The 14617-nt window shown below is 38.4% G+C and overlaps 1 protein-coding gene across 3 annotated transcripts in view; it reads left to right on the forward strand.

The window, feature by feature from the left end:
- The window catches only part of PSEN1 (presenilin 1), a 72875-nt gene that overhangs the window by 3368 nt on the left and 54890 nt on the right, over window positions 1-14617 (forward strand). Inside the window, exons 2-3 of one of the 3 annotated variants that reach the window (XM_040477609.1) lie at window positions 6425-6506; window positions 6599-6738. In XM_040477609.1, coding sequence (XP_040333543.1) covers window positions 6652-6738 — 87 coding nt within the window. In that variant the 5' untranslated portion in view covers window positions 6425-6506; window positions 6599-6651. The remainder of the gene's footprint in view (window positions 1-6424; window positions 6507-6598; window positions 6739-14617) is intronic. The other 2 variants (XM_040477611.1, XM_040477610.1) reach the window with 2 other exon arrangements.

Here is a 14617-nt window from a genome sequence, read left to right on the forward strand (position 1 = left end):
TTTATTTTATTTTATTTTATTTTATTTTATTTTATTTTATTTTATTTAAAAAAAAAATTTTGTTTTTTCAACGTTTATTTATTTTTGGGACAGAGAGAGACAGAGCATGAATGGGGGAGGGGCAGAGAGAGAGGGAGACACAGAATCGGAAACAAGCTCCAGGCTCTGAGCCATCAGCCCAGAGCCCGACGCGGGGCTCGAACTCACGGACCGCGAGATCGTGACCTGGCTGAAGTCGGACGCTTAACCGACTGCGCCACCCAGGCGCCCCCCCATACAGTTCCTTAAATTGATGTAAAGCAAAAGAGAGAATGCAAGGATTGCTGAGTATAACCACTGATTTACAAATTAGTTAGATGTGAGTAGTCATGTTTTCATTAAAGATTACTTGTATTCAACCCATTTCCACAATGAATTTGAGACAAACTGGGAGTAATCATACCTTCCATGTAGAGTTACTGAAAGTAAAGGTTTCTTGGGGAAAGATTCTTTAAAATGATTACAAATATTGATAATATAAGACCATAGTTCCGTGTCCACAATTATGAAATCCAAAAGCCCCTGAAAAAACCAAAAGGCTTTGTGTCATTCATTTGATAGAAAAATCTAACCTGAACCTATTGTTGTAATTTAAGACTACTTATATGTTTCACTATATAATATATATTTAAAAAAAATTTTTTTTAACATTTATTTATTTTTTGAGAGACAGAGACAGAGCGTGAGCAGGGGAGGGGCAGAGAGAGAAGGAGTCACAGAATCCAAAGCAGGCTCCAGGCTCTGAGCTGTCAGCATAGAGCCCAACACTGGGCTCAAACTCACGAGCTGTGAGGTCATGATGTGAGCTGAAGTTGAACACTTAACTGACTGAGCCACCCAAGCGCCCCTCACTATATATTTATTAATGTGTTTATTTTGTGATTCTAAGACTTTGAGGGAGCATTAAAAACATACAGTATTTGCATTGTACTACCTTTATAAAATCTGAGAAAAATACGAATTCCAAACACATTTAGTCTTAAGGGTTTCAGGTACAGAATCCTGGATTTGTAAGTCTTTTTTCGTTTTCAGTGCATCTTCTGAGCACATGTAACCATTATTATTTAAGAACAAGTATAGTAACTCTATATAACAGACCTCCCCAAAACCCAGTGCCTTGGAGTATTTGACTCCGTATTTGCCTCAAGTTGCAGGACTGTGGATCAGCTAGGGTAGCTCTGCTTTGCATGTCTTATTCTGGGGCCCAGGCTGAAGGGGCAGTGGCTACCCATGGTAAGCTCTTCTCAAGGCAACAGCAGAAGCAAAAGAAGACCAACTCCACAAGAAAAATTCAGCAGTCTGCTTGTGTCACATCTGCTGAGATCCCTTTGACCAAAGCAAGTCAGATGATTGTGCACAAAGGCACAGGGTGGCTAGTAGGCTGCACCCACCTTGACGCCAAAGCAAGTCACAGAGCCTAGCTCGATATCCCGGGCGTGGGGAAGTCTATTTTTCCCTGGGAGATGCTGGGGAGGGAGTGAATATTTGCTGAATAATAATCTAATCTACCACAGATGGCTCACAGAAGTAGAGTGGGATGGAGGAGGGAAAAAAATCACCAAATAGATATATCACTATCCTTGCTCTTTTTGGAGTCTACCACCTTCACAAAGCCTCCTGTAAGACTGAGGAAATTGTTTGCTCCCAGTCTCTTAAAATTCAGAGTCTTTCCAGTATATATATATTCTTGAAGTTTTAAGTTAATTTCAAATTATTTTTATTAAATTTAATTATGAATGCAGTTTGGAGATTGGTTACATTTATTGTTGGATGTGAGGTTTTGAAAACTCAAATAGAGGCTCTCCCAGCCCATCCATATAATCAGAACTTGGGTGGCCTGTCCAGGAAGAAGCTGTCAAACTAACATCAAAGCTGATAAATAACTTTTGTGGAAAATAAATCACAGTCTCATTTGGCACTTAAAAACTTCTTAGCATCACGATACAAAGGTACTTAAAAAAATACTTTTGGTGGGTTTTTTTGTATTTTTTTTTTTTTTAATGTTTATTTTTGAGAGAGAGAGTGCAAGCAGCGGAGGGGCAAAAGGAGGGAGGGAGACATAATCTGAAGCAGGCTCTTCACTGTCAGCACAGAACCAGATGCAGGGCTGGAACTCATGAACTGTGAGATCATGACCTGTGCTGAAGTCAGATGCTAAACCAACTGAGCCACCCAGATGCCCCTATTTATGGTGGTTTTCTAAGTGAAGAAGAAACTAGTCAATTGACTAGAGTCATTAAACCACCAACTCTTTGTGCTGGACAAGATGGTGATAAATTTCATGGAGATGTTTGTTTATGTGGAATACAAATTTTGTTGGAGTGCCTGGGTGGCTTGGTCTGTTAAGCGTCCAACTCTTGATTTTGGCTCAGGTCATGATCTCAAGGTTTGTGGGTGCAAGTCAGGCTGTGGGAGCCTGCTTGGAATTCTCTCTCTCCCTCTCTCTCTGCTCCTTCCCCAGCTTGTGTATGTGCACTCTCTCCTCAAATAAATAAATAAATAGACTTAAAAAAAAAAAAAACAACACAAATTTTTACGTTTATCTCTGACAGCGAAGAAAGAAATATCAGTAACTAAGTAAGCTTACTGTAAGAGTTTGAGGTTTAGTTGTTACCTTGAGATGGAGTGAGAGACAGAAATGTATGTTTCTGTTGGTGCTTCCTTAAATGGGACTTTTAACAAACTTATTTTTGGGATTCTAAACCTTTGCTCTAATGATACTTTTTGAAGTGCTGATGGAGTCTACGGCCATACCACCCTGAATGCGCCCGATCTCGTCTGAAGTGCTGATGGATAGGTTTTCTGATTAGATGGACTTTTGTTCAGCATATGTAAGCTTTGAGATTATTTGTATTCTTCTCGGGTTTTTTAGTATCATTGTGTATAATGGAAATTTTAGTTGCCCATCAGAGAAGGATTTCTTTTTCCTTTTATTTGATTGAGCAGGTGTCTTGAGAAAAAGGAAATGGATGGCAGTGAATTCAAGTGCTGTGCTCTGTCAGTCTCAGAAAATCTTTAGCAGGTGGCCAGAGAGAGAAAACAGCAAAATCTACTTCCGTCCCCTTGCAGTTCGGGTCACAAGATCTTCACTTCCCAACAGCTATCTTTTGGGGGGGTTTTTTGGTTTGTTTTTTTGTTTTGTTTTGTTTTTTGGTTCTCAGGGCAAGAATGCTAAGAATGTTATAAAATCAAGTAGTGTCCTTTGCCACACTGCCTGGACAGTTGGACAGTTGGGTCATTGGCCTTCTTCATGCAGTACTCAATTGTTTTCAGCTGTTACTGGACCAGAATCAAATCAGGCTTTGCCTGTGCCTTTCTTTGTACCAACAATGTTTGTTTGTTCACCAGGCCAGGCTGGTGCTTGCCTGTGCTTCCTGCTGAGCTCCGTGTAAAGAGCAGCCCTTCCAAGAAAGGGTCACCCTGTAGCTTTGTGATCTTCTAAGCATCAGTGGAAGCATGAGCTTTCTCTAAGTGAACTGGAAAAGACCTGGTCTGGGCATCAGAATACTTGGGTTCCGGAACCGGTGTTACATGCCCCATAATCATGCACTGGCAAATTCTTTCACCTTTCCTGACCCTTAATTTTTCACATGTAAATACAGGATGTGCCTTTGAAAGTGATACTGGGATATGCCAAAGTGACTACCACATTATTGATGCTTCTTACAAGACTTGTCTGAGAAATCTCGTGTGATAATCAGTTTGTGTGGTTTCTTGTAATACCTGAACAGACCCTATAAACCTAAAGCTACTAGTAGAAACTACTAAAATTAAAATGACCAGATACAAATACTAGGAGTATATATTGGGAAAACTTTTGACACTTCAATTTTTAATTTAGAGTTAGATCAGTAATTGAAGTTTAAGATCTCATTTACTAGGTTTTTTTTTTTTTAAAGATCTCATTTACTTCTAAGCAGCAGTTCTAGTAGTAATAAAAATCAGCTCACTATAACTTTTTTTGTTTCATAATGTAACTTAATGCTTATTGTAAACTCCCAAAGGGCAGGGATGGAGTTTGTTGCACAGAGGCAACATAATGTAGTATGTGAGCCGTCGCTTTGCTCCTTTGCCTCCTGGATGTGACCTTGTGCAAGTTAGTAGACTTCTGTGTGCCACATGGCTTTCATATGTAAAGTGGATGAAGTGAATGCAATTAAGTAAATCCCCTCAGTGTCTGTCTCTGAGTTTTGGTGTAAATAGATAGCCAGTAAGGGTGCCTCGGTGGCTCAGTTAAGCATCTGACTCTTGATTTCAGCTCAGCTCGTGATCTCACAGTTAGTGAGTTTGAGCCCCAGTTGGGCTCTGTGCTGACAGCGAGAGCTTGCTCTCTGCCTTTTTCCCCGCTCGCGGCTCTCTCTCTCAAAATAAAAAAATGAACGTTAAAAAAAAAAAAAAGCCAGTAAACTACTATTTAGTAAATAGACAATCACTTTTCTTTTCCTATTTTATCTGGTAATATACTTTACTTACTTTTTATTTATTTTTGCCCGCATGGCCCCTTCTTGTATTTTGCTTTTTTCATTTGGCTAACACTCTCTTATTTATTTGTTATTTTGTTTCTGAGGGATTATATGAGAATGTTAATGACAGATTTCTGAAGGTTTTTCTGTAATAGAGCTATACTTTAAATGATCTGGTATAGCAGGCAATCAGTGGAAGTGACCAACTTGTGGCTTTTTCTGTTTGCCATCCTCTGGCATTTCTGGGTTAGCTGAGGTGATAGGTACTATACTGGATGTTTTTGTGGGAAAGAAGGGAATAATATGTGCTCTGTTTGCTGATCATTAATGCTACATTAATGTTAAAATTTCAATGAGATAGTCAACTTTAAAATATCTTAGAAGCATAGATCAGAATATTTACTTTGTTTATTGGACTTATAAAAAATATATCTGTTCTATTGGCATGCAGCTCTCTTTAGGTAAGCTAACATACATGTTGCCAAGTCTTAATTTTATTCGTTTTAAGAGACAGGACCAATGGTATGAATAACCATAAATGTAGGTTTACTTCCACAAAAATCTCTGAATTTTTAAATTGAAGCATATAGAAATGTGCACACATCATAGGTACAGAGCTGAGTGCGTTTTCACAGACTGAAATCCCTGTGTAACTAGCACCCAGATCAAGAAACAAAACATTACCAATACTCGCAAAAACTTCCCAAATATCCACTTTGAGTAAATAACCACCATAAAGGTGACTGTTGTCTCTATTTGTATGTTTAACCTTATTTTTAAAACAAATTTACATTAGTTATTTCTTATTTAGTTAATATTCATTTGCAGTCCCCTGATTTCATGTCAGCTACCCATGGGCTGAAGCTGGAAGGGAGGACAAAGGTTGGCATGGTATTTAAAAGTATGTAGGATAGGAGGGAAGCATACCTTGATTAAAAATTTGTCATGATTTAAATGATCTAGGTATAGGTAATTAAGGGTTAATTTGAACTCAGTACTAGAGGAGAAAATTACTTTCTGTGTGTGTGTTTTTAATCTGCCTTCGGTGTTTTTGATGAAAAATCACTAGAATGTAAAAAGTAGAGTATTTACAGGGTAGAGGATACCCAAGTTGAAAGTGAAAATGAAACCGGACATTGACAAAATACTTTCGTGTGAGTGTGTAAGTGGTAATGTCTTACTGTGTGTAAATGAGAATACTGCTTAGGTATACAAACAGATTTTTTTTTCCTTCTGTATTTCTGAAGACTTTCTATGAAAAGGGAAGTTGAAATAAAAATATTGGCTGATGGAAATTAAGGCAGACAGGCAAATGGGAATGTGTCTCCACCCCCCCTCCCCCCAGGGTGAACTCTGGGAGACCGAATGGAATGTGTAAATAAGGCTGGGCCTGGATGCAAAGGAGAGATCTAAGGCTGGGAGTTAGTTAGGAGTCTGTGATTTTTGTCCTGGTCTGCCCAGTTGTGTGTGATTTTAAGCAAGTCGCTGAACTTAGGTCCTCTTCTGCATTTGTAAAATGGGTATGTTACCTGCTTCCCCTGGCTTGGGGGCATTGTGGTAAGGATAAATGAGACGACAAAGAGAATTTTGCAAAATTAAAAGCCCTAGACAATTTTACAGAGATAGAAAGGTTAATTTGGATTAGTCATCATAGGAAAAGGAATGTTGAAGAGAACATTCTTTAATATCATTTAGGTCCCTTTGCTCTAAGTCTGAAATCATTGGATATATTTGTGATTGAAAATACTTGGTTTCTCAAGTAGATTTACTCATTACCAAACTGACAAAAGTTTGTCACTTGAAGTTGATGGCAGATTAATACATTTCTGGTTTACAAATTGGTATTATAAGTGTTTGATTCATGTGAATAGATTTACAAGGGTTTGATCAACTCTGGGTGACCTGGTAAAATCCTATTCCAGACCTGGTCCGGGAGCCTGCAAATGACAGCAGCCTGAGAGGTCCTGAGAAAGCTTGGCTTGGAGGAGAACACATGAAAGAAAGGTTTGTTTTGGCTGAATGTAATTTATGGAAGTGTTTGAAAATAAAAGTATAATTGTAATGCACAAAGGATTGTTTTCTTTTTCCTTTTTCAGAACCCCAAGAGGTTTTGTTTTCTGTGAAAAAGTATTTCTATACGCTTGCTCCAATGACAGAGTTACCTGCACCTTTGTCTTACTTCCAGAATGCACAGATGTCCGAGGACAACCACCTGAGCAATACTGTACGTAGCCAGGTACAGTGTCAACCCCTGAAACTCCCCTTGCCAGACTATGGATTCAGTGACCACCTTCCTTCATTTCCAAGAGAGGCTGAGGGGACTGAGCATGCTTTTTCTGCTTTATCAAATTTACCTGTTTGCTGAACTTCAACTGAGGGCAAAGCATTGTACCATTTAGTGCTGGGGACACAAGGCTGTGTGAGACGTAGGTGTTAATATAGTTTCTCCCTGCCTCAGATATCGCCTCCTCTATTAAAGCCTCTCCAACTTCCCCAGCTATTTGTTATTTTACATTAACTTACTCTTACTCTTCCATGGGCCGAGTACATTTTATTTACTTTTATTTTTTCAGTACCCGGCATGGTTCCTGACAGTGCCCAGTAAATGCTCATTGGGAGAATGCACAGTGATGAATGCAAGACTGAGTGTAGAAATCCTAAGAGAGTTCAAAGGAGGGGCACCTGGGTGGCTTAGTCGGTTAAGCATCCTTCTTTGGCTCAGGTCATGATCTCACAGTTCATGGGTTTGAGCCCCAAGTTGGGCTCTGCGGTGACAGCTTGGAGCCTGGAACCTACTTCAGATTCTGTATCTCCCTCTCTCTGCCCCTCCTTGCTCATGCTTGCTCTCTCTCTCAAAAATAAACATAAACATTAAAAAAAAGAGTTCAAAGGAGAGAATCAAGAAAGGGGTGTAATTAGTGTTATGAGACACAGATGTCCAACCTGCCTGCAACTCTGTTAGCTAATCATTACAGATTGAATGTAGATCCCACAGATGGACTGTGAGATAGCTGGGAAATTGGTAGGATTTTTAGAGATGGAGCCAGAATGGGGGAACATAGAAGGCCAACTATAAGCTATGCAGGCTGTGAGGGGCTGGTCGGGTGGGGTGGGATAAGACTTTCCCCTGTTAGAACCAGAGAGCAGAACCAGTGGTGGAAGGAAACAGGTTCTGGGTCAATAAAAAAGAATTATCTCATAATTTGTTGTACATCTGAAAGGGTGTGGACTGCCTTGTGGCTTATTGTGTTTGTCACTAAAAGCAGTTCCAGAGAAGGCTGGAAAACTACCAACCACATCTGCAGAGAGTTAGTCTGTGGAATGAGCAATGAGCTAGAGCACTAACTAGATGGCCTGGAAGTGCCCTTCACACTAAGATTTAGGATTCCAATTAAGGGTCAAAATGTGAGGAGGAAGGCTTCACAAAATATTCTTTGATGAATGGGTAGGATTAGAGTAGAGCAAACTTCTATCATCACTGATAGAAGAAATAACACTAGTGGAGGAAGAATTTTCCTAAAATATAAATAGACGGGGAAGCTGTATCCAGAGATATGTCATCAGAGGCAGGTCACACTGTACTGCCAGAACATTTTTAATCAAGTGAGATCAAGTTAAAATAATTATCAGGGGAAGCCCTAAAAGGGAACACAAGCTGTAAAGGATAGTATGTAGTCCGAGGGGTGTGTGAAGGAAGGGAGAGGAGAAGAGTTTTTACCTCAGTTCTTGGTTGATAATGGGTGTTACAAAGACTGCTTTTTGTGGAAACATGTTTCTAACAGCAGCTCGATATGCTCCTTTTTGCTATTTCCCTGGAATGGATTTAAACCAAAAAAAATTTTTTTTAATGTTTATTTATTTTTGAGAGAGAGCATGAGCCAGAGAGGGACAGAGAGAAGGGGAGAGAGAATCTGGAACAGGTGCCAGGCTCTGAGCTGTCAGCACAGAGCCTGACACGGGGCTCGAACTCACCAACTGCGAGATCATGACCTGAGCCGAAGTCGGAAGCTTAACTGACTGAGCCACCCAGGCGCCCCTCCCCGGAATAGATTTTTGAAAAGTTAGCATGAGACCAGATTATGAAGTTCCTTGGTAGTTTCAATGCCACAGACTTTGTAAAACTGTTACCTCAGAGTAGGGAGAGGGAAAATGGGGGACAGTCCCAACTTAGTTTCTGGGTACACCTTCCTTAACTAGAGCAGCTCCTATTGTATCTGTTTACATATTGATCTTCTGTGTATCCATTTGAACAAAAGATTCCACCACTAACAAATTTTGGGGAAAAACAACAACAACAACAACATAGTTATATGTCACCTATTTGTTCCAAACCTTCCAAAGGTATCTCATCTCAGAAAAAATCAGGTCTGAGGTCTTGACCGGATTCTTCTCCTTTGCCCCCATCTCTGTCTTATCTCTTATTAACCTCTCCCTTACTCACTGCTTCCTCATTTCTGTCTCTGGGTCCTGGATTATTCTCCCATTCTTCTCAGATGGCTTTCTTCACTTGCTTTATTTAGGTCACCTCATGAGTCACCCTATCAGTGAGGCCTTTCCTTCCTCTACTCCCCTTCCCCACCCTACTACTACCCCTTATACCCTTCCATGCTTTACTTGTGCATAGCACATATCAGCATTTCTACTATACTGTCTACTAACTTGTTAATGTGTTTATCTGCCTCCCTTTACTGTGTAACCCTGTATCCCCAGCTGTGGGAATGGTGCTTGGCACATAGTTAGCTCTCCATTGTTAATGCAGTATTACTTACATCCTTCACACTCAGGTTTTGTGGGGCTTTCATGGTATATATATATATATATATTTTTGTCTGCATTGTTTTATACCTTAGTAATTGATAAATTGAAATAAAGGGTGCTGTAGAGGAGTTACAGTTGACATGGGATTTTTATTGATAATTACATGTACTCGTGTAATTTTAGCAAGTCTTAGTGCTAATGTTGTCAATGGTACCTTCCAGATCTTTTAGGGGACCACTGCCTAGAAAACCAGGCCTGATTTATTTAATTTTAACCCTGCCATTGATTATGGGATATCAAATAAGTTTATCTTTTGTTTATCTTCTTAAAAATGTCTTCTGCAGCTTACAAATATCTTCTGTATACATTCTCATACTTTCCAGTTACCATGGGATAGGTATTATTCCCATTTTGCAGTTTAAATGCTTGTCCAAGATCACATAGAAAATTATAGGACAAACCTGGTACATAAAACTGTGCTTTCTAATGTCAAGCTTCCTCCAGTGTTCTTTCTGTTCTTACAACTATCTCTTACCCCAGGAAAATGTTACAATACTAAAAGGAGATATTGTATGAAAAAATTCTGGGGAAGGAAAATACGAAGTCTTGTGTATTCATTTTGCACCAGTGTACTTGAAACAAAACAAAACCAAAAAGGAAAAGAATCTCATTGTTAAGTTTTTTTTTTTTTTGCTATAAAGAAGCCATTGTGTACATGCTTTGGTTGGTTATGAAAAAATGGGGGTAAGTCCAAATTTAAATTGAATGTAGATGACTGTTTTTGTGGATTAATTGAAAGCAGCTCTTTTATTTCCCCTCTTGGAGAGTGGATTTGTTAGATACAAGCACATGAAGACAAGCCTCTGCAGGCATCAAAAGTCCTTATCAGGCTTATTTCTTTATTTGCTCAGTGGCTAGTTTAGAAGAATCACAAGGAAATTGAGAGATGTGGAAAGTTTCAGTCTTTCCATGCTGCTCAGGAAAGGAAACTAACATATTGAGTGTCTTCAGTGAGTTAGACCCTGTGCTAGATACTGTCACAAACATTATTTAGTTTTAGGGCCATATATTTAGGGCCTCTGAATTAAAGTGCTATTAAAATGTTCTGTTAAGGTGCTTATCTATGACAATATATCCCCTAGAGTGTGCATATAGGTTATTTTAAATATTATAAAAATAAATGAACATTCATTTAAACATATTTTTGAAACTAGAAGGAAAGTAACTTTCTTACAGAATTTATTCAGATATCAGTGTAAAAAATGGACTTCTATTCCTTTACTCTGTCTCTTCCTCCAACGTCAGGAGCATCTGTAGTCTTGAACTTATGGGGCAATCCTTTGGGTTTGGGGGACCTATGAGGATTCAGGAACAGTGATGAATTGGCAATTAGCGGTTGTGGCTGAGTGACCTATAAATAGGCCCTTTAAAGGAAAGAACGCTCATCCAGGTGTAATTTGAAACAGCTGTTTGTAAGTTGGTTTAATTCACTTAATTTCTTAGTACCTCATTTTTCCCATCTGTATAATTAAGATGGTTTATTAGATAAATTCTCTCTCCTAAGTTTCGTTGTGACAAGGAGTTAGGGTGGCCAGCTGTCCTGGTATGCCCAAGACCGAGAGGTCCCTGGAACACAGGGCTTTCAGTTTTAAAACTGGGACAGTCCTGAGAAAATAAGATCAAGGTGATTACCCTATGAGAAGTATAATGAAATTAAAATCATTTGGATCTGATTAACCCGGTCTTACTCAGTTAGATGACTTTGTTGTGTAACGTCAAGTATAATTGCAATGGTATATCGTTAGTGTTCAAGTAGAAGATAACATTTAAAACATTTCTGTCTTTCCAGAAACAAAATGTTGCCCATGACTTCATTCCTCCATCCTTAGCGGATAGATGATGGGCTGCCTTAGCCCAGAAAAGAGGTTTTCCTTTTGTCAGCTATGGGTAATCTCATTCACAGTGAAGGGAGTTAGAGTTTGATGAGATTAGTCAAGAGAGCTGAAAAATTGTGGTCTTGTTTTAATCCAAATGTTTATTTCTGAAATTTTTAATATGAAATATTTTAAGTGTATGCAGGAAGTATGACAAATAATGTAATAAGTACCCATTTACCTACCACCCAACTTTATTAAACTTTAATGTCTTGTCATGTTTGCTTTGTATACTTTGTTAACTTTGAAGAGTATTTTCACTAAGGTTTTTCTGTTTCTGTTATATATTGATCGTACGTGAAATGAAATCCTCACCAAACTAAACAAAATTTGCAATTAATTTGGACAGATGGTCTAATTATATAACAGAAAGAAATTAAAGATAAAATTGGAGCCGCTCTCCCATATTCCCCTTCTTATTTTCCTGGCCTTTAGTTCCTATCCTGAATTTAGTGTTTGTCATGCTTACTATATTTATGAACATAAGCGATATTTAATATATCACCACTTTGCAGGTTTTAAAACTGTGTATGAAATATATGTGTGTATGTGAAAGTTGTAGAAGAAAATTCCCACATTTTTGAAATGCATAAGTACACGTTGCAGAAGAGACCTGTTTTTGGAATTTATGTATATATAGATGCATAAAGCTCTAGTTCATTCGTTTTTTATTTATTTTGTGAACATATAAAAATGATCTAGTTTTTGTTTATAAATATTTAATAGTTTCCAGTTTTTCACAGTAACCAGCAGTGTTGCAATGATACTCTTATTCATTAATCCTTCTGCACATGTAAGAGCTTCTCAATGATAATCACTATGATTGGGTATATGGATCTTACATTGTATTAGAGTTTGCCAGTATGTTTTCTGAAGTGGTTATGTATCAAGAGCATACAGCAGTTTTCATTCTTTTATATCCTGGCCAGTTTTTGGTATTGTCTGACTTCGTGTGTATCAGTTGGATGGGTTTGAAATGACTCCTCAGGTTACTTTAATTGTGTTTTCCTAGTTTCTAATAAGGTAGAACTTTTTTCCTTATGCTTATTGGCCATTTGCATTTCCTCTTCTGCGAATTGCCTGTTTATGTTCTTTGCCCATTTTTCTACTAGTTGTCTTTAAAAAAAAATTTTTTTTTTAATGTTTATTTTTGAGGGAGAGAGAGAGAGACAGAGTATGAGTGTGGGAGGGGCAGAGTGAAAGGGAGACACAGAGTCCAAAGCAGGCTCCAGCTCTTGAGCTGTCAGCACAGAGCTCAACGTGGGGCTCGAACTCACGAGCCATGAGATCATGACCTGAGCCAAAGTCGTACGCTTAACTGACTGAGCCACCCAGACGACCCTAGAAAATTATTTTTAAAAGAAGTTTTTGAATGTGAAGAAAAGTTGCAAAAGGACAGTGTGCTATTTGAGGAATATCTATGGAAAGGGGAGAAGCATTCAAGGTTCTCTGTGATGAGTGAGTAAGAGTAGTAGGAGAGTTAGAGCAACTGATGTAAAAGAAACTAAAACAGCATGCTAGCATTGGGTCTTTGAAAGCGCCTGTATTGATCGCCATATATTACATTATGCCCTCGAGGTATGTTTGTCGGTCTCCAGTTTAAAAGACTGAAATGTTTACAATGCATTTTAGAAAATTTTCCTTAAAAAATAGTAAGTTTTGGGGTGCCTGGGTGGCTCAGTCTGTTGAGCGTCTGACTCTTGATTTCGGCTCAGTTCGTGATCCCAGGGTCTCCTGGTTCGCATGCTCAAGGCCTGCACTGGCGCTGTCAGCCGGACTGTAAACACGGAGCCTGCTTGGGATTCTCTCTCTCCCTTTCTCTCTGCCCTTCTCTCTCTCTCTTTTCTCCCTCTCTCTCTCAATAAGTAAATAAACATTAAAAAAAGGTAGTTTGGTATGTCACAGGAGCTAAGTGGAGAATTCATTTTATTCTTTTTCCCTCAAGAAAGTTTGCCTTGCTTACTTAGAGGTGGCATTCTATCAAAAGTTTTTACTTTTTTTCCATTAGTTTACTCACCATCTCTAGAAGCTAGCTAATGAGTCAACTATTTCTGACAGAGGCCAAAGCTTACAAGTTGTGAAATAGTTGAAGTTCTTGGTTTCCTAAATGTATTGTATAGTTTGGATATTAAAGTAGCTCTAACAAGAACATTATTTGGGCCTTTTTCTGTAGTTTGTGATCTGTCATAATCCTTAGGTTTACTTTTACTGTACCTGTTAAAATAGTTTGTAATGTTTTTTCTGGTGCAAAATTTTGATGAGTAGAGCTCTTTTTCCTTGACTTGTCATCGTTTTTTGCCCGAAGCCTCCATTTCATCTGATGTGACAGGAATATACTGGAGCTAGAGGAAATTGAAAGTATAAACTTCAGAATAGTGAAAATTCATGTTTTGAGTTGGTGTAGATTTACATCTTTTATGTGGATTAGCTGAGACCTTAGTTTTCTAAAACATAGAAGAATTTTTTAGAGTAAGTCTAGGATTTTTTTATATTGTTGATTAGCCTTTTTAAAACATATATTAGAGGGGCGTCTGGGTGGCTCAGTCGGTTGAGCATCTGACTTCAGCTCAGGTCATGACCTCACACTCCATGAGTTCGAGCCCCCACATCTGGCTCTGTGCTGACAGCTCAGAGCCTGGAGCCTGCTTCGGATTCTGTGTCTCCCTTTCTCTCTGCCCCTCCCCTGCTCATGCTCTCTCTGTGTCTCAAAAATAAAATTAAAAAATATTAAAAAAAATTAAAATGTATATTGGAGCAGGGAGTTTCAAACCTTCTTGTGCATTGGAATCCTCTGGAAGAACTGTTAATAAAAATTATTTGACTCCCAACCCCAAAGTTACTGATTCTGTAAGTCTGAGATAGGGTCACAGAGTTTGCGTTTCTGATCCATTCTCAGAATTTGCCAGTGCTTTCGGTCTGGGGTTTGAGAACGAATTATTTAGGTAAAGAAATGAAGGGAAAGTGACATCAGAGAAAAATGATAAGATTCATAAATGGGGTTTTGGAATTTTTATTCATGTTCCTTTATTCTGACCTAAATTTTCTAGACCTTAAAGAGATAAATTGTCAACAGCCTTTTTGATTTACACTAGAAAATGTCAGTCCTTTGTAAATGAAATAGAAATAAATAAAATAGAAACCTTAAAGTAGTAATCCATTGAAAGATCAATAATGATTCTCTATATAAAGCAATTGCTGAAGCGTACTTATGTGAGTCCAATACCTTCAGTTGCTAAATTTATAAAATTACAGCATGTTTAGTCTTTAAAAATAAAGGTTTTCTGCATTATCTTTTTTAAATTCAAAACATTAAATGCGAAGAACTTTATTGTTAGAAAATCATAGACTGATAGAACTAACCTCATTTCTCTTCTCTTCTCTTCTCTTCTCTTCTCTTCTCTTCTCTTCTCTTCTCTTCTCTTC

Source organism: Herpailurus yagouaroundi, unplaced genomic scaffold, assembly GCF_014898765.1.
Source record: "Herpailurus yagouaroundi ecotype Mexico unplaced genomic scaffold, PumYag 141, whole genome shotgun sequence".
Taxonomy (NCBI): domain Eukaryota; kingdom Metazoa; phylum Chordata; class Mammalia; order Carnivora; family Felidae; genus Herpailurus; species Herpailurus yagouaroundi.